Below are 21318 nucleotides of genomic sequence, written 5' to 3' on the forward strand. Positions count from 1 at the left end.
TAGTACTGAATCCACAGTCATTGGTACTTTATGAATAATATTGAATTCACAGTCATTGGTACTGTATGAATAGTACTGAATCCACAGTCATTGGTACTTTATGAATAATATTGAATTCACAATCATTGGTACTATATGAATAGTACTGAATCCACTGTCATTGGTACTTTATGAATAATATTGAATTCACAATCATTGGTACTTTACAAATAATATAGAATCCATAATCATTGGTACTTTATGAATAATATTGAATTCAGTCACTGGTATGTTATGAATAATATTGGATCCACAATCATTGATACTTTTTAAATAGTATTGAATTCAGTCATTGATACCTTATGAAAAGTATTGAATCCACAATCATTGGTAGAGATGTCAAAAGTTTGGAAAATTTCTACCTTGTACTCATCAGTCCATACTGATCGGTTACCCGATCAAAGGGAAGTTGTATTCAGGGATGGTCCTGGCTTTTAAAAAGCTGTCGCCAAAAAAATCGCCAACCTCAATATTTTGTTGCCAATTTTCAAAAAATGTCGCCAGAACAAGAAGTGTACATTTTTTCAAGTGTTAATTTAGTCTATTAATTTAACAAGCAATGAAAATTACAAAAGATGGGTTAGTTAATACTCTAATTACAACAAGCATTAACAAAATGTTACAAAGTGTTACATGAATATCCGTCGCGATTTTAGGGCTCTCTACTTGTTGAATGCAGTTTCAAAGTCTAATTTTTCACATCTGTACATGCTGATTCTGCTGATTCTCATTAAATTCTCGAGAGATGAGATGCAGAGTTTATTTCTGATGTCCGTTTTTATGAGGTTCATCTTACTGAATCCACGTTCACAGTCTACAGTGCTGACAGGTGACACCAGTAGTCTCTCAGCAGCCCCCCCCCCATGGCTAGCTTCACAAAGCTTGTAGTGAATTGCTTCCTAAAATCCCAAGAATGATCACTGAATGCTCTATAAATTTTCTCAACAAGCAAAATAGGATCTCCATTCCCAAGAATGAAACTTACATGAGTCAACACCTGGCAATATTGGACCGTATATATAAGCATAAATTCACACCCAATTTAGGGATTCTTTCACTCCTGTATTTTGAGAAAAAAATAATTATTATTAATTATGCAGAACTGTTTTGTTTGATTTTTTTGGCTATTTCTTGTTGTGGAGTTTAAGTCTCTGCAGCGGTAACACGGATTGATGGCAAAAGGAAAAGATCAATGAGTAAAATGCTGTACTGGCGACAGATATAATTGTAATTGAGATTTTTTCCATTTGTTATGTATTTATACACAGTAGTCGGTACTTCAAAGGTTATCAGTTTTCTATGAAGGTTCAGCAAAACTATTGTATTGGTATATGTAAAAAAAAAAAAAAAAAACAGAAGGATTAGCCATTCAGTTAATTGTATCTGTTCTATTCGTGTCTTCATAAGTCGGTCAATTGTAGGTATAGTTCGGTAGCAAGATTGACTGTATCACAGCATACAGTACTCAGCCCAGATGTCAGGATAAGCTGATTATGATGTAACAATGCACTGTAAAGATGGGGTTGTCAATACGAACAAAGGATCGTTTGTGTAACAGATTGATTCCAATGCATTGCTTTGTCAAGTTTGTGGCTTCCTTTCATTCTCCCTTTTAATTTATCCAGTCCAAATCCATGATTGTATGTACAAATTAAATAACCAAAAAGTCTGTCGCCAAAAAAGTCGCCAAATGGGATATTTTTGTCGCCAATAAGGAAAAAAAATCGCAATTTGCGACATTGGCGAAGCCCAGGACGATCCCTGTGTATTAAATGTGAACCTGTAGGTTCACACCTGCCAACCTCCAAGAGAGCTATAAGAATAATTATTACTAATATAGCGGTAAAAAAAAGCATAATCTGAGTATAAAAAGAGCAGTCTATATATTACCTGTCATAATTACAGAAAACTGAAAAGCATGCATTTAATTTTGCTACTTACCTGGATCTGCAGTTAAAATATTTGTTAAATTGGCTTAATTCATGTGGGTTAGTAGTAAGTACAAGAGTATAGACACAAAAGAAATTGATAAATTATTTATGCCTAACGCTTACCTCAACTAGTCTACAGGTCTACAGCAACTTTTTTGGATAGTCGTGAAGTCCACAAATGATGATTGTTGTATTATCCTCGACCTGCCATGGTTCATCCTTTAATGATGGTCCAGTGCAGCATGTCTTTAAGTTTAACAAAATCCATCTCCTCTAACATTTTTCTGTCATACAACATCCATCAGTCACATCGATACATCTCGGTGTTTTCATTGTTTTAAATACTTTTTTTATGATATCTTGCACCATCTATATTCAGTTTAAAATGGTCCATTAAGTATGTAGTATCAGAATAGAATGAATCTAGGACAAGTAGTTTCACAATCAAGAAACCCATCTGTTTTCTTGGAACTGTTTCATGTAAAATTCATGCAGAAATTACCACATTTACACAGGGTGAATTTTTATTAGATTTTTTCTCTCAATGTTATTAAGTAACAAAGATTTTTTTTCACTTATATTAAAATATTTCAGTTAAAAATTTCATTCTATATAGTTGTCCGTTTTGTTGATTTTTTTCCTAACATGGTATAAGAATTGCATGTTATGGTAACCGAGTTTTTGAGTTGCCTTTGCTGTGACCAAAAAATGTCTTGGGTTTCCTGCTAAAATAAAAGGTCCAGTAAACAAACATCAACAGCAGCCCTGTCTTCAACAGCCAATACTTGCTCCAGGGCCACAAACTTGAGGCAAAACAGGCATTAATTAAACCGGACATTTCTATTGTGCTATCTTTTATTTGAATTGTTGTAAGCATTTAAATTTTATTTAGTTGAATACTTGTTAAAAGGTACTTACTGTTGCTGTTGACGAAAGGCATTGACCGGTTAATGTACTCATGATCTCAAAACAAGTGGGTTTAAGTTGTGAGAAAAATGTTGCATGAACCCATGGATGGGCACAAAATTAGGACGGTTGACCTTGAAATATCCAGACATGATTTTTCTCCATTTTAAAGTGGAATTCTGCTTTTCTCCTGACTTGAATCAGATTTTTCTTGATATAGATAATTTTTTATATCATCTCTGATCCGGTTTTTAAAAAAAAACGGTCTGTCCAGTCACATTTTGCAACGACCCATGTAAAATATTCATTCCATATATTAGTTAGCACAAGAGTCTCTTAAAGACTTCTGATTGGTCAAAAGTTTAAATTCATCCAATGAATCTTCATGTAATGGAAAGAAGAAGCATACTTGCAAAACATGGCATCCCGAGTTGTTGAGAGAGACCATGACATGAAAATTTAGATAAAGGTTTTAAAAATGTATGGAAATGGGAATGGCGGGAGCAAAAAGTTGACGGAAATTTAGTTGGTCAATCTATAAGAAAACGGAACGCTTGAGGGCTGGCATTTTGTGACATCTGCAATAAAGATCTTAATTACGGTAATCAGTTGGAAGAGTTTAGAACAGCACCTACAAAAGAAGCTGCATATTGAAAAATTGAAGCTCAGAAGACATCTGGAAAAAGTGCATTTAGTTACTATAAGAAGAAAGATTTCTTGCATGAGAGAACAGATGTAGCCCTCTGTTAGAATATGTGCACTGCATGTTACCAATACAAGCACCAGCTGGAAAGGAAAAAGGCTCTCGTTGAGAAGGAAAAGAAATGATTGCACACTGAGCCAAAACAGTCAGTGGTGACAAAAAGGAAGCTAAAGAAATCTTTGATAAAGCCACAAAAAGAGCTAGACTGGTATATCAACAGGTTGTGTCCAGTTTAGAGAAAGACAAGTGAATGTATGGGATTATTTGTATATAGTTGATGTACTTTGGTGTTTATTTTACAGATTTTTATGAAAAGAGAAGTACAGTATGTTTGAGGCAAAAATTGACAAATTATTGTGACTTAATGATGATGTGAACACTGACATGTACATGAAATAACTTCAGCATCAATAGTATTGGAGAACAAATTCATGTGACAATAAATATTCGATATTCAGGTCAAGTTGAACATTTTTTGGCAAGTTTGTTAGTTTTTCAAATGATTATTTTGTTTTATATTATGATGATAAGTTGCACCAGGACCAGTTTTTTATGATTGTAAAATGTGTTTTTGGCCGAGACCCCATGGACCCCAGGATCAGGGTCACTGCCCCTTGAGATCCCACTGGGGGAAGACCCCCCAAATCCTCTTAAAAAAATATCTGCATTTTTTATGGAAGACCAAAATCGTGTCTGAATATCAGTCTCGATTCTTAAATATGTCATGTGAGAAAGGATTGTATTATTATATAATATATGTATGACAAGTAAATTGTAAGCAACTATACGATCCCTGTGGTGATGAATAAATGCACACATGACACGAGCCTCGAACTGTAATCGTTATTCTGTCTCGATCTGAACTTGGAAAACTTTTTTTTTAACGGGTACATGGTTCATTTTATTACCTGGGTTATTATCAGTGTGCGGGTATTCAAGTACCCAAGTACTCGTTAGCATCTTTAGTTATGAATAATATAGAATCCACAATCATTGGTACTCTATAAATAATATTGAATTCAGTCATTGGTACTCTACGAATAATATTGAATTCAGTCATTGGTACTCTATAAATAATATTGAATTCTCAATCATTGGTACTCTGTAAATAATATTGAATTCAGTCATTGGTACTCTATAAATAATATTGAATTCACAATCATTGGTACTCTATAAATAATATTGAATTCAGTCATTGGTATTCTGTAAATAATGTTGAATTCTCAATCATTGGTACGTTATAAATAATATTGAATTCAGTCATTGGTACTCTGTAAATAATATTGAATTCTCAATCATTGGTACTCTGTAAATAATATTGAATTCAGTCATTGGTACTCTATAAATAATATTGAATTCAGTCATTGGTACTCTATAAATAATATTGAATTCAGTCATTGGTACTCTATAAATAATATTAAATCCACAATCATTGGTACTTTATGAATAGTATTGAATCCACAATCTTTGGTACCTTATGAATAATATCAAATTAACAGTCATTGGTACTGTATGAATAGTATTGAATTCAGTCATTGGTACTGTATGAATAGTATTGAATTCAGTCATTGGTACTTTATGAATAGTATTGAATTCACAGTCATTGGTACTATATGAATAGTATTGAATTCAGTCATTGGTACTTTATGAATAGTATTGAATTCAGTCATTGGTACTGTATGAATAGTATTGAATTCAGTCATTGGTACTGTATGAATAGTATTGAATTCAGTCATTGGTACTGTATGAATAGTATTGAATTCAGTCATTGGTACTGTATGAATAGTATTGAATTCAGTCATTGGTACTGTATGAATAGTATTGAATTCAGTCATTGGTACTTTATGAATAGTATTGAATTCACAGTCATTGGTACTGTATGAATAGTATTGAATTCACAGTCATTGGTACTGTATGAATAGTATTGAATTCAGTCATTGGTACTTTATGAATAGTATTGAATTCAGTCATTGGTACTTTATGAATAGTATTGAATTCACAGTCATTGGTACTATATGAATAGTATTGAATTCAGTCATTGGTACTTTATGAATAGTATTGAATTCAGTCATTGGTACTATATGAATAGTATTGAATTCACAGTCATTGGTACTGTATGAATAGTATTGAATTCACAGTCATTGGTACTGTATGAATAGTATTGAATTCAGTCATTGGTACTTTATGAATAGTATTGAATTCACAGTCATTGGTACTGTATGAATAGTATTGAATTCACAGTCATTGGTACTTTATGAATAGTATTGAATTCAGTCATTGGTACTTTATGAATAGTATTGAATTCACAGTCATTGGTACTGTATGAATAGTATTGAATTCACAGTCATTGGTACTTTATGAATAGTATTGAATTCAGTCATTGGTACTTTATGAATAGTATTGAATTCACAGTCATTGGTACTGTATGAATAGTATTGAATTCACAGTCATTGGTACTGTATGAATAGTATTGAATTCAGTCATTGGTACTTTATGAATAGTATTGAATTCAGTCATTGGTACTTTATGAATAGTATTGAATTCACAGTCATTGGTACTATATGAATAGTATTGAATTCAGTCATTGGTACTTTATGAATAGTATTGAATTCAGTCATTGGTACTATATGAATAGTATTGAATTCACAGTCATTGGTACTGTATGAATATTATTGAATACACAGTCATAGGTACTTTATGAATAGTATTGAATTCAGTCATTGGTACTTTATGAATAGTATTGAATTCAGTCATTGGTACTTTATGAATAGTATTGAATTCACAGTCATAGGTACTTTATGAATAGTATTGAATTCACAGTCATAGGTACTTTATGAATAGTATTGAATTTACAATCATAGGTACTTTATGAATAGTATTGAATTCACAGTCATTGGTACTGTATGAATATTATTGAATTCACAGTCATAGGTACTTTATGAATAGTATTGAATTCACAGTCATAGGTACTTTATGAATAGTACTGAATTTACAGTCATTGGTACTTTATGAATAGTATTGAATTCACAGTCATTGGTACTGTATGAATAGTATTGAATTCACAGTCATTGGTACTGTATGAATAGTATTGAATTCAGTCATTGGTACTTTATGAATAATATTGAATTCACAGTCATTGGTACTGTATGAATAGTATTGAATTCACAGTCATCGGTACTGTATGAATAGTATTGAATTCACAGTCATTGGTACTGTATGAATAGTATTGAATTCAGTCATTGGTACTTTATGAATAGTATTGAATTCAGTCATTGGTACTGTATAAATAGTATTGAATTCACAGTCATTGGTACTTTATGAATGGTATTGAATTTACAGTATGTGCATATTAAATAGACAAGAGGCCTCCAATTATTTAGCCTAGGTCCAAAATTTATTTATTTTTTGGGTGAAATGGCAGATTTTAGACATGGATTTCATTCATTTCAAAAATTGCAAAAACTTTATCAAAAAAATCCAAAAGAGACTATTAAGTTTACGTGACCTTTATCTTTTGAGTGTATGCAGCTAGTGAGACATTGTATTCATTTGATTGGTGTGACATCACTTTGTTTTCATCTTTGATTGTCAAAAGCTAGTGAGACATTGTATTCATTTGATTGGTGTGACATCACTTTGTTTTCATCTTTGATTGTCAAAAGCTAGTGAGACATTGTATTCATTTCACTGGTATTTTGTATTTGCCAGATACAGTGGTCCCCCTCATGAACAACCCCCCTGACCAGCAGCCACCCACTCTTTACAGCCAGAATCCATTGGCACAGACGAGTTTGTGTTCAAAAGTACCCCTCAAGAAGGCCACCCCTCTAACACGACCAGCAGACAACATATTAGTGCAAAAATGTAAAATTTACCCCTCATAAGTGGCCACTTTTTATTTTAATATGTGTCCAGAACCAATATTTAATTATGGTAAGATAAGTAATCCAATTATCTTTCCCAGGATCTGTTTACAGATGTAATTTTTTGTTACTGAAAGAAGTGTTGGCTAAAGTACATGTACCACAGAGTTTATTATTATATCATCATGGCTGACGTTTATAGGAAATGGGTTAGCATTGTTTTGATAGAGCTTTGGGTTTCACACAGTGGATTTTCTTTTTTTTAAATTGACGATTATGACTGGATGTAATTGTCAAGATCATAACATGCTCAGATAGAAATGGGAGCAGCAATGTGTTGATAGAGCTTTGGGCTTCACACAGTGGATTGTTTATATTTTTTTATTCTTTTGTAATTGGTGATTACGACTGATTGTAATTGTCAAGATCATAGCATGGTCAGATAGGCTAAATATAGATTTTATGGATTAACACACAGAGAGATATTAACCTTTAACAAAAACAGCGTACCAGACAGAGACCAAAAAGTCACATGACAGTATATTTATCACTTCCTTCAGAACAAGGCATTTCATTGTCAAAAGTTTCGTATTCAAAATTAAACTGTAGTTCTCTACAATTTGCAAGATAGGAATAAATGTTACAAAATTTTAACGTCATCACTTAAATGAAGAAATATTACTTTAGAAGAAAAAGTATAAGTTTTTGCATTTGACAACATCGGGGAGATTTCACTTGTTGAACAATTTTGTTGGGAGACTCAAATAAACAAGATCATAGAAGATAAGAAGAATGTGGAATGGAGTGAATGGAAAGAGAATTATTTTAAATATGAAACAATGTATCTACCAAGATTTAAATAACATTTTTGAATGGTTTTGTAATGCGCATGCCAACAATACCCAACTCACATTTCACGCCTAAGAATAAGAGCTATTAATTTATGTTACCTTTAAATAACGCTGTTTTTAATACAAGATGAGCATTTTAATATTTGGTCCTACTTTGAAATGAAGATATTAACTGCATTAAGTTATAAGTAATTTTCCTACTAATACACATACATATACATACACATCTCACAAATAGTGTCCCCCTCTGGAAAGGCCACCCATCTTATAAGGCCACTTTCCCAGTGCAGAAGGGGTGGTCGTATTAGAGGGGGACCACTGTACTACAATGTTCTTTTATTGCTGTAATCTGTTTGTTGTTGGAGATTATTACAAAAAAATGCTTTTTTAGTTGGAACATTTGTGCCTAATTCCATTTTTATTGTTGAACTTGCCTTGATAGAATTTAGACAGCAATTACTTTGGTATCAAGGTGTGTGTCTATATTCATACTTTGGCATCAAGGTGTGTGTCTATATTCATACTTTGGTATCAAGGTGTTTGTCTATATTCATACTTTGGTATCAAGGTGTGTGTCTATATTCATACTTTGGTATCAAGGTGTGTGTCTGTATTCATACTTTGGTATCAAGGTGTGTGTCTATATTCATACTTTGGTATCAAGGTGTGTGTCTATATTCATACTTTGGTATCAAGGTGTGTGTCTATATTCATACTTTGGTATCAAGGTGTGTGGCTATATTCATACTTTGGTATCAAGGTGTGCATCTATATTCATATCAAGGTGTGTGTCTATATTCATACTTTGGTATCAAGGTGTGTGTTTATATTCATACTTTGGTATCAAGGTGTGTGTCTATATTCATACTTTGGTATCAAGGTGTGTGTCATACTTTGGTATCAAGATGTGCGTCTATATTCATATCAAGGTGTGTGTCTATATTCATACTTTGGTATCAAGGTGTGTGTCTATATTCATACTTTGGTATCAAGGTGTGTGTCTATATTCATACTTTGGTATCAAGGTGTGTGTCTATATTCATACTTTGGTATCAAGGTGTGTGTCTGTTTTCATACTTTGGTATCAATGTGTCTGTCTGTATTCATACTGTGGTATCAAGGTGTGTGTCTGTTTTCATACTTTGGTATCAAAGTGTGTGTCATACTTTGGTATCAAGGTGTGTGTCTATATTCATACTGTGGTATCAAGGTTGTGTCTATATTCGTACTTTGGTATCAAGGTGTGTGTCTCTATTCATACTTTGGTATCAAGGTGTGTGTCTATATTCATACTTTGGTATCAAGGTGTTTGTCTATATTCATACTTTGGTATCAAGGTGTGTGTCATACTTTGGTATCAAGGGGTGCATCTGTATTCATATCAAGGTGTGTGTCTATATTCATACTTTAATATCAAGGTGTGTGTCTATATTCATACTTTGGTATCAAGGTGTGTGTCTATATTCATACTTTGGTATCAAGGTGTGTGTCTATATTCATACTTTGGTATCAAGGTGTGTGTCTGTTTTCATACTTTGGTATCAAGGTGTGTCTATATTCATACTTTGGTATCAAGGTGTGTGTCTATATTCATACTTTGGTATCAAGGTGTGTGTCTATATTCATACTTTGGTATCAATGTGTGTGTCTGTATTCATACTTTGGTATCAAGGTGTGTGTCTATATTCATACTTTGGTATCAAGGTGTTTGTCTATATTCATACTTTGGTATCAAGGTGTGTGTCTATATTCATACTTTGGTATCAAGGTGTTTGTCTATATTCATATTTTGGTATCAAGGTATGTGTCTATATTCATACTTTCATCCACCATAGATTAAGCTCAGTGTTGAAGTCTTTTACTTTCTAGCTAAATAAAGATGGATTCTCTTGTGATTACCAGTATTTTGACAAATACCGTAAAGTCTTAAATGATGGTGGACGATTTTAGTGGGGGCATGTTTGTGTTGTGTGTGTCCATTAAATTCAATTTACCTTGAATGATTTTTGTTGAGATGGGATATTACTGTAAATCCCCATCAAATCATCCATTTATTCACAAATCACAACATTTGTATCCGCTTGGATATTTCTGATTTTACAGGAATAACTAACCCTGTTTCCTTCTGTTGACCATAGAAAAATGAGAACTCTCCCCCTTTTTATTCCCAGATCTGTCTAACATGTTCAAGTTGTTGAAACCAATACATGGAGGTCTTGGTGTGTTGATAGAGGAAGTTGAGGGTCACATCAGGGCAGTGGGACTGGAGGCTGTGAAAAATCTCAAGGGAGATAATGTAAGTTCCATTGTGCCTACATATACACTGAATTTATTACATGGGTGTTCCTTAGATGTGAAATTTCAAGAAAAAACAGAAGGCAGAAAGCCTCGAATGATGTGTCTTTTAAGGAATATACATGTTTAGTTGATACGGTTTTTCAACTTGTAGAGTAATATACATCATTAGTGGTAATACTCTGAAATGGACCAGTTTTGGTGGACTAAAAGGTACAATTCTACCATGCATAAGAAAGCACTTTGTTTTTGCATGAAAAGAGGTTTTATAATTGTTATTGTTTCGCATTGTGTTCTTTATTACTTATCTTCTGTTTCCATTAACTGATCATTGGTGGCAGAAACAGAGTGGAGCTTGCAAAATCACTATGAAATGGGTTAGTTGAAATCACAATGAAATGGGGTAGTTAAGATCACTTTAAAATGTGGCAATTTAAACAATTTCAGCAAGAGTCATAGGAAGACTCAAAGTCACAGAAATGTAAAGAGTTCCACAATGGATGTTAATGGATTAAAAAATTCACTTTGGTTTCATTGTTTTTTTTTTTGTTCAACTGTCCTTCACAATGGCAGAATTTCATGTCATATAATTGAATATGAAAAAAAAAAAATTTTGGCAAAAAAGTATGGTTAAGATGCATCCCAACCACAAAAATATCTACATCTTGTTTCATTGTACTTGTCTAAACAAATTGTATTTATTTTATGGAAAAAGAAATAAACATTATTTGCTCTGTTCAGTTTTGATGTTTGATAGTACCGTCATACAGTTGTCATAAGTATATTGTATAGATTGCTCTTTTGGATTCAGGTTTGCATGTTTTAATAATATTTCAGGTACCAGCTCAGTTTGTAGAGAACATGTTAGAAGTGCATGGTAAATACACAGAGATGATCAAAAGTGTCTTTCAAAATGATCAACAGTTTGTTGGTGCCTTAGACAAGGTATGTAAAAAGTCATCTGTGTCGTAGGTAAAACATGGGTTCATTTCTTGGGAAGTAACAAAAATATTGGATAAATTATAACTTTATTTCATTGTGAGATTAAATATTTACATGCATCAACAGATTATGAAAATGTACTTCAACTTGATTGTTCTTTAATTGGCATTGAAATAACACCCAAAAGATGTCAATTTATTTAGGCACCAGATAGATTAGTGAATTGTATATAAGTTTGACTGTACAGTACTGCCACATAATAATGCTGCTCAGAGGAGCCCTAAAATTCATCAGTGAAATAAACAACAATTTCTGATAATCAAAATGTGACAAACATCTGATAATGATAATGTGACAAACATAATTGGGTTTATTGTACACAAAATCTTTATAAATTTTTAATGTGTTGTCTTTATTTAATGCTCTTAAATCAAATCACATTATAGTTGGTTCTAATCAGTTAAGGATTAAAATCATGTGAAATCACATAAATAGCCATGAGGGGATTAGTTTAGTGGTATTTATGCTCATACCCATGTTATATTGGGTTGCATTATAGTGAGGGACATCTTTATGTAGGTATACACCAAGTCACATGCCATGATGGTATTCATAGCTGCCAAGTGTCTGATTTTATCCGTATTTGTCCTGTATTTTGGACCTGAATATGAGTTTTTGCTCTGCAAAAAGGTCTTTTAATGAAAAAAAATAATAAAAAATTTCCTTGAAATTTTCAGTTTTGAACGGGCACTTGGTACCATTCTGATAGAAATGTATTGCATGTATATAGGAATACAGTTCTACAATATGATTGGTTCATTCGAAATGGAGGCTGCCATGGCTGTCTTTTTATCCGCCATATTGGATTTCGCAAACAGTTACTGCTGTCACTGTGTATCTCATCTTCCTAATATTCAACTTTATAATATTCAGATATTCAACATGTTGAATAGGAAAGTAGAATATTCAGAATTTTCTCCAGGAAAGACAAGAAAACAGAACTGGAAGGACAATTGTACCGTCTTGTTTAGATTTGTGAAACCATCTAGTAAAGAAGAAAACTTTATATTTTGCAAATTGTGTAATGTGATTTTGCTGTTGGACATGGAGGTGCCTATGAAATACAAGAGCACGAAAAAGCTAAGAAACACAGCTTACACAACTCAGCCTGAACTTATGATGTCTATAAATACCAGAGAGAACCTTAATTCGATCGAAATTCGGTTTATTAAATTTCTTCTAGAAATGAACCTTCCTCTTTCAGTTACTAGTGTTGCCGGCGATTTATTTTGCACACATTTTCTAATTGCCAAGGATTAAACGTATGCTAGAATGAAAACAGTTCAGTAAGAAAATCCCACTTAATTGAGATCATCAATGAAAGTTGGTACATTGGAGTCAATAATGACTGAAGAAAAAAACAAGATGTGGAAAAGGCTCCTATAAACAGCCTGAGTCTGAGTGTGTTGCACTCTTGCACCTTCTGAATGGGCACCCGAATGGAACATAGCTATGGGTATTAAATGAAGCCAATTTAGCGGTATCCATGCTCATACCTTTGTTATATCAAGGGCTGCTGTATACTAAAGGTTTTTACAGTAACAGACCTCTTTACCTAGGCATATAACAGTGCACATGCTGTGATGGACTTAAATGAAGCAAATTTAGTAGCATCTATTCTTGTGCCTGTGTTTTATCAGGGACTGCATTATACTAAAGGGCTTTATAGTGGGGGACTTCTTTAAATAAGTACATAATGTAGGTATGTAAAAATTCACAAATGAATGTATGATTTACATTCAATCATTGACATGGCTTATTTATTTCAGGCATGTGCAGCTTCCATTAATTACAGACCAAATCCAAAACAGCAATGCAGGTCACCAGAGTTGGTATGTTAAAATCTTCCCAAAGTTCAGTTCTTGTACATGCATGCAATTGATCATATACGGTCTGCAATTACAATGTTTAAAGAAGAATATAAGATTTGTGTAAACTAGAACAAAAGTTTTTCTCTGTCCAAATACATTACCGGATCATATTACATTAGGAAAACTTTGTGCTACCAGCCCTTCCAGCAACATTTAATGTCTTTCTGTCTGTATATTGTAAAGTGAAGCAACTCTAGCAGGTCACTTCCCCTTTCTACCCACTATGTGGCCACCATTATACCTGGATTTGTCTGCTTTTTCTTTCACAGCCATATGGTAATATATCCCCCGAATAATCCAGTAAAATTCTATACATTTTTTTAACTTAAATTTAATCATTCACATTACTTTTTCAGCGATATGGTTAGTCAAAATCTTGTTCTATATGGTGCATAAAATATTTTTGTTAATTTATTAATATTTTTGTAATTATCATATTGTTCATTATTAATGTTATCATATTGTTCATTATTGTTACATGTGATTTTGACCGGTAACATTCATTTTCATTAGAGACATTTTTGGATTCTGTACTTATAAACAATAACACTTTTAAGCCCTTTTGATAATGCAGTTTACATTATTTCATTTATATATATTTGTTGCATGTATTTCTTTGCTCCTCTTATCCATTACAAAGACGACAACCAAATACAAGAAGTGCAAATGATTTAAGGTTATGGAGGATTGCTAGGAGACGTGTCTGTGCATACAGTTGCAATGTTATGTATGTGAACTTTGGTATGAAAATGCTTGGTCAAGCATTTTGAAAAGGCTGCTCAAGGGCTGCAAAAATGAGTACTTTTAACTGCACTACATCTGAATTGTTGATTAGTCTCATTGGGAATGTCAGGATGCCCTCTCCACACTTCTTTCAGATGCAGGAGCAACACCAGAACATACTGCATCTGTGAATAAAGTAGAATTGTTTATTAGTCGCATGGGTGATATGGAGACGCCCTATCTACCTATCATGAAGATTCAAAGTAGTGCCACAATGTACTGTATCCATGAATAAAGTAGAATTATTGATTAGTCTCATAGGTGATGTTGAGATTCACTCTTTGCCCCACCATGAAGATGCAGAATAGAGCCAGAATGATGTTGAGATTCACTCTCCACTCCACCATGAAGATACAGAATAGAGCCAGAATGGTATCGAGATTCACTCTCCACCCCACCATGAAGATGCAGAAACAATGCCAAAACATAATGTAACCATGAATACAGTAGAAAGCATTGGCAATTCCAATCAAGCCTAGGAATCACGTAGGATTAATATAACTTGAAAGGCTTTGTTGTCAATATGTCAACAATGGCAATGCAAGAACTTCAGAATGGTGAGTCAGTTGCATGCAGCTTTCTCACTCAGCTGGTAAAAAGTCCCATATTTTCTCCACACATACCTTGTCTAGATGTTGATAAAGTGTACAGATAAGTCTTTAACACTGCATCAGAGTTAGGAACATTATGAGGATTTTCTCCTTACTTGATTGAGTACATTGAAAGGCCACCAACGATCATTGATATTTTCATATATGCTCACACACTTTTAAGTTCTCTATTTCGGTTTGGGATTCAAATTGAGAAGGTGAGAAAGTAAAAGGCTCAAGAATTGTCCTTCAACTTTTTGTGCAATCTACTGTTTTGGCACAACCCTGCATATGTGAGAAGGGGCAGAGGAATATATTTTCTCCTTTCTAATTCCTTCTGTCAATCTTCAGTGAAACACTGTCAGCCATTGCCTCTAGTGACCCACCTGAGGTGCAAGATTATACCCTTCTCATCCAGTTTTGACAAACAATTCTCATAAAATGACGGGCAATCGAAACTGTGTAAGACAGTCTCTGGATTTCATTACCCAGACTCTCCACTGTTGTTGTCCTACTTTAATGAAGAAACTCCCAAGTCATCCCATGAAGAAAGATATTTTTTTTCTCAAGAAAATCTAGTTTTTCTGCTTGTAAAGGGCGATGAAGATAGGACAAAAATCTCACAAACAGGACTTCAGAACAAAGTCCAATGGCATTTGAGACCTGCAATAGAGATGTGACAAGCATGTGATCAGTCTTGACATGTCTGACATGTAATTCCTTATACCAATTTATATGACCCCATTCGTAACCCTTCGGCCTTAACTAAGAGTTCAGGACATCAGCTGCAGAGACGGCGACATTCCTGCATAACATAACACAAAAAAACGACACATGGACAACCTTGCTTATTTATTGTCAGGCGAATAATTGATGTAGAGAAGTCAGACATTGTCCCTTTTCAGTATTTTGGTCCATCCAGGTATGGAACCCCTAACACACATCATATTGGCATCAGCTTCCCAAACATGTCGAAAGAATCATTCATGTGTCAGAGGATGCAAGAACCAAAATGTTGAAGCTGTACCTGCAAAAACCAAGTCATATCTCAGTTCAGGGCACAGAGAAGGTGGTATGGTCTTTGGTTCATGACATGAACAATCTTACTTCCCTCATTCACGGTACAGGTAGGATAATCAGTGTAGAGAATTCCAGCCTTATCCCGTCTCAAAATGTAGCCCATTTGGATCTGGAACCTTTAACATACATGAACTTGGCATCTTTCTCCCAAGCACATAGAAAGTATAGCTGATGTGTTGGAGATAGAATCATACAAGACATCCTAGGTTTCTTACAGCTACTTAGCCTACTCACTGCAGGGGTGAACGTGTTACAATGCTGTACTATTAGACCTGTTACAATGCTGTACTATTGGACCTGTTACAATGCTGTACTATTAGACCTGTTACGATGCTGTACTATTAACCTGTTACAATGCTGTTCTATTGGACCTGTTACAATGCTGTACTATTAGACCTGTTATGATGCTGTACTATTAGACCTGTTACAATGCTGTACTATTAGACCTGTTACAATGCTGTACTATTAGACCTGTTACAATGCTGTACTATTGTACCTGTTACAATGCTGTACTATTGTACCTGTAACAATGCTGTACTATTGGACCCGTTACAATGCTGTACTATTGGACCTGTTACAGTGCTGTACTGTTGGACTTGTGATGGTGGATTCTTTTAGGAGCAGGCTCTTCATATCAGCCTCCTGAAAATAAAAGCTATTCTCATTGCCTTCCTCATATTGGTAGAACACATCCATGGAAAAATCCAGTCCTGGTAATATTGGAATTTGGTTGCAGTGACATACCTCTGCAAGGGGATAGCAATCTGACCTTTGCCTCTTGTTAGGGGAATACCTTCGTGTGTACTCCTAATATCAGATAATATTCAAGTCTGATATTTTCAAGGCTGCCACAGTGTCCTGGTTGACTGATTGTTTAGGGAGGACAGCTGCTTTATACAGAGTTGTCCATCTGATGCTTGATACTTCTTTTTCATTTTTCCCATTCCCAGAACCATGGGGTAATACCTGCTCTTTTGATCAGCTGGAAGGTAATGTGCTCATATGCTGTCCCTCCATCAGTTTTGATTATGAAGATAATTAAGAAATGAGGGGCACAAAGTACGATAGCTCTGATTGCCCCACTAAGATGAAACATCCTGGAACAAGAATCTGCTTGGTTTAGAAACAGACTTACCCAGACCTGCACTCCGCTCAAGTACTCCGGATCACCACTATTGCATTCCTGTCCAGAAAACCCCTCCTTCACTTCCAGCTTTTTTTGGCAATATTCTGATTGAAAAGGAGTTTGGACCATCAGTCGTGGCGAGGATTGTAACTGCTGAAGATCCTCCACTTTGATGACACACAAGGTGAAATCTTGTGTTGTCAGTGACTGGTGTCACATCATTGATATCACAAGTCTCACAGCACCCATTCCGCAATGGCAAACTAATTCTCTTGAAGATAAAGAAGCTAGACCCTCTCACAATCAATGGAGACTGTTCTGTGACCTCAGACATGTCAAACTTCATGGAAGACAGCAAGGTAATCTCTAAAAGTTTGTCAGATTTCAACATGTCCAGACCATGCTCACTTGTAATTATTCCCCAATAGAATCTCTCCAGGGTTATGACATGGCCAAGCTTGCCTTGGCCTGGAGTGTATTGTCTCAGTCTGGAACAAAATGGAATCAGCCGTCTGGCATGCAGTCTGCCTTTTTGAGCTTCCATTTGCATGAAAAGGCCTTGCTAAGAAGAGAACTGAATAATGTTTGGTTATTGGTAGCTGCACAGGCTGTGACCACTCCCCATTCATGAAAACACGACCTTTGACCCAGACATGAATTTGCTTCTTGTGCTGGATTCACCTGGGGAACGTTTGATGATGTGATGATAATCCTGTGGGGAATCCCAAAGGGATTTCCCATGTGCATGTGTATAAATAAATTGGTTTTTGTTGTGCTAAACTAACATTAGAAGTCCATCCTTTTAGTACAGCAATCATACTCCTAATGGATGACACAAGTAGAGGTAGGATGCTCAGCATTTCCTCCTCTTGTTTATTCTTGCAATGTAATGTGATCAAATAATGTATTTGACAGAGAAAGCAAAACTTTTAGTGAATTGTGTTTCTCCAATAAAACTTATCTGATTATAAAGTGTGCATCCCATCCTTCCACACAATGTTTCTGACACTTCCACACAATGCTTCCCACACTTCCACTCAATGCTTCCCACACTTCCACTCAATGCTTCCCACACTTCCACACAATGCAATCACACTTTAAGGTTTTGATGGAGAAAAAAAAAATGGTTATATTTGGGTATAATAGTGGCCACCTAGCAGTTAACCTGTATGAGTTGCTTGTCTGTGTGTGTGTGTGTTTCATCTTTCCAGGAGGGTTGTATTTGGATGTAGCAGAAAGTTATCCATATGTAATGTGTGTAATGTGATCAGGTAAATATTATCAGGGAAACATAATTTACTATATCATTTGCTTTTTTTGCTCATCTGGTTGTAAGGCTAAGTGAGTTTATGGTATGGGCCTGTGTCCATCATGCTTTATCATTCCATCCATCAGTCAGCATTTGTTATTTTCAGCTTCTCAAAAACCATTGGATTAATTTTAGGTAGATGTTACTGGTAGCTTCAAGATATGAATTCAACAAAATTGGATAAAATTCACCCTTGCATGAAGGCCTTTTAATTTTATACAAAATGATGTAAATCCACTATCAAATGAGCTTTATGGGATAGTCTGTTGTCCATCATCCATCTGTCTCTTAGCACAAACTTTTTATCACTTCTAAACCACTGGTAGAATTGCCATGAAACTTTACATACATATTTATTCTATAGTCTAAATAAAAATGGTGCCAGTCTAGTATCCAATACAGCCATCGCAGTGGCCATCTTAAAAAGATTGTTATCATTACGTCTTCTAAGTGGTTGGTTGTATCATTATTTGTTTTGACTCAGAGATTTCTTATTATGTCCAGTTTGTCCTAAATGAAAATTAGGCCAATCTAATGTCCAGGTGACAGCCACAGTGGCCATTGTAAAAATTGTTTTATCACTGAATAGAAAGTCATATTGGCTTTTAACCAGAAGACCCCTTAGTTGGTCCTAAATGAAAATGGTGTAGATCTAATGGACAATATTATTAAATGAAGGTTTTTCAGTTTTCTGCAGATGTTTCTGATTTACCATTAGATATTAATAAAAATATCTTAAAATGACCATACAAAATGGTTGCCATTACTAGCCTAGAAAAGGCTTCAGAGATGACTTTTTCTCAAAAATAGCTGAACAGACTTTAAAAGAGTGTTCTGGGATGAAGGCCTTTTCAGATTGTGAAAAGGATCCTGACTTCTGAAAATCCACTGAACATTATTGTGACCAAAATTTGAAGGAAAGCATCCACACCTGAAGGGCTTTCAGGTGTGTACAAATGATGAATTTGAAGGAAAGCATCCTCACATGAAGGGTTTTCAGGTGTGTACAAATAATGAATTTGAAGGAAAGCATCCTCACATGAAGGGTTTTTAGGTGTGTACAGATGATACTATCCACCATCAGATACGGTTGCCATTATTAAAATGGAAAAGGTAACCATGGTGGCTCAGTAGTTGGTATTCCAGATTCGCAAACAAAAAGGGTTTGAGTTTAAATCCTATCATTGGACCAGTCTGGGTTTGAGTTTGAATCCTATCATTGGACCAGTCTGGGTTTGAGTTTGAATCCTATCATTGGACCAGTCTGGGTTTGAGTTTGAATTCTATCATTGGACCAGTCTGGGTCAGCTACTGTGGTGTGTCCTAGGCAAGGTACTTCACCTCAGCATGGATTAACCTTATTACACTCCAGTGTCATAAAGTACCAGACCAAAGCAAACTAAAATGGAAAACTTTGAAAAAACTTCTCAAAAACTGCTGAAAAAAATTTGACATAGGGCATTAAGGCCTTATAAATTGGTACATATAATCTGATTTTCTATTAGATTTTGCTACTGTTAAAAGGTAAAAATATTTAAATGTCAGTAAAGTGTCATATGTCCAGAAATTTCTTAACCACTTAACCTTGTGTTTAGTTTTTGGTCAGCCAGGTATGTGATCTCAGGAAGTGGGCTTGTGCCTGAAAGAAGGATAGTGATGCTTGCATATTAACATAATTTCTAAACCAGATACCTTAAAGTGTATGGATGGCTTGCACTTAAGGTGTGGAGAAGGTCTATTAATTTTTTTTGTTTTACGGTCATGGTCATGAAGAAAAATGAGCTTCACATAATTTTAGTTCTAAAGTAGTGAGTACCTTGACCAAGCTTTGCAGATGACTTGTTCTCAGGGTAATAAAGAAAATCTGTAGAGTCTGGAGTAGTCCTATAGTGTAAGACCTCAGCGCTGATATTTATGTTTTGGTCATCTAGGTCTTACTGTCTAAACAACAGTGCTGTGAAGCGTGTTTTGATGTCGACTAACATCGTAATGAAAGTCAAATTTTCTGGAATATCTCACACAACTGGAAGCTGGGAATGTCGAAATCGGGTTAAGTTGAAGTATACTTCTTTAACAAAATGAATAAAAATATATTATTATTGAAGAAAGTGTTTAGATAGCTTCTTTTATTTCAAGATTCTTATCATCCTTTTAACCGATTTCGGTATTCCCAGCTTCCATCGCATTCCAGCAATCTTAAATGTAGGCCAATGGAACTTGAAAACGTGTCCATTTGCTTGTGTGGGAATTTGAATTTAGTAGGAAAAAGATATCAGAGCAACTAAAGTCTGCCTAAAACATTATAACTTTAATTTGTAGAAAAGCGCTGATATGAGATGTCAGATGTGTGAGATATTCCTGAAAATTTGACTTGTCGTTCCAATGTTAAATGACATTTGAACATGCTACACGGTGTCATTATTTTGGCAGTAAAACCTAGACACCCAAAACATAAGTATCAGCATCGAGGTCTTACATTGTAGGGCTAAAATCTGGAGGTCAGAGGTCAGGGGCATGGTAACTGTTAAAAAAGAATGTTTCAGCACAGCAAGTTTGGTTGAAGACGGCATACATTGACCAAAAGTCAATGTCATTGAGACTCATTGGTCAAAAATCTCCATTGTCAGCAATCCCTACTAGGATCTGTCTAGAGAATTATTGAACATGGTAGCGTTCATAATGTACCAATCAAAGTAATATTGTACCTTAATTCAAGATTTAATTAATGTTTGATAGATGGTTGAGGTATTGTTGCAGGAAGGGGGTCCATTTCCTTTCATTAACTGTGCAAAATATATATTCTGTTATCTAAGGAGGAAGCATCAGTTTTCTTGGAGCAGTGTGCTTGCTAGAAGCTATTAGTCAATGAAATTTGAAGTTTATCTTTCTGCCAGCAATTTTTCTCAGGAAATCTTATGTATTTCTTGTAGGAAAATCTTTATTTTTCACCACCTTTGCCAGAGATTTTG

General features: G+C 34.7%; 1 protein-coding gene across 4 annotated transcripts in view; it reads left to right on the top strand.

The window, feature by feature from the left end:
* The window catches only part of LOC149776138 (cullin-2-like), a 110505-nt gene that overhangs the window by 49301 nt on the left and 39886 nt on the right, over positions 1-21318 (top strand). For all 4 annotated transcript variants that reach the window (XM_089942412.1, XM_089942411.1, XM_089942413.1 and 1 more), the window contains 3 exons: positions 10465-10589; positions 11426-11533; positions 13360-13422. In XM_089942412.1, coding sequence (XP_089798538.1) covers positions 10465-10589; positions 11426-11533; positions 13360-13422 — 296 coding nt within the window. The remainder of the gene's footprint in view (positions 1-10464; positions 10590-11425; positions 11534-13359; positions 13423-21318) is intronic.

This window comes from Sinohyriopsis cumingii, chromosome 18 (genome assembly GCF_028554795.1).
Source record: "Sinohyriopsis cumingii isolate HCF-2022 chromosome 18, ASM2855479v2, whole genome shotgun sequence".
In the NCBI taxonomy this organism is placed as follows: Eukaryota; Metazoa; Mollusca; class Bivalvia; order Unionida; family Unionidae; genus Sinohyriopsis; species Sinohyriopsis cumingii.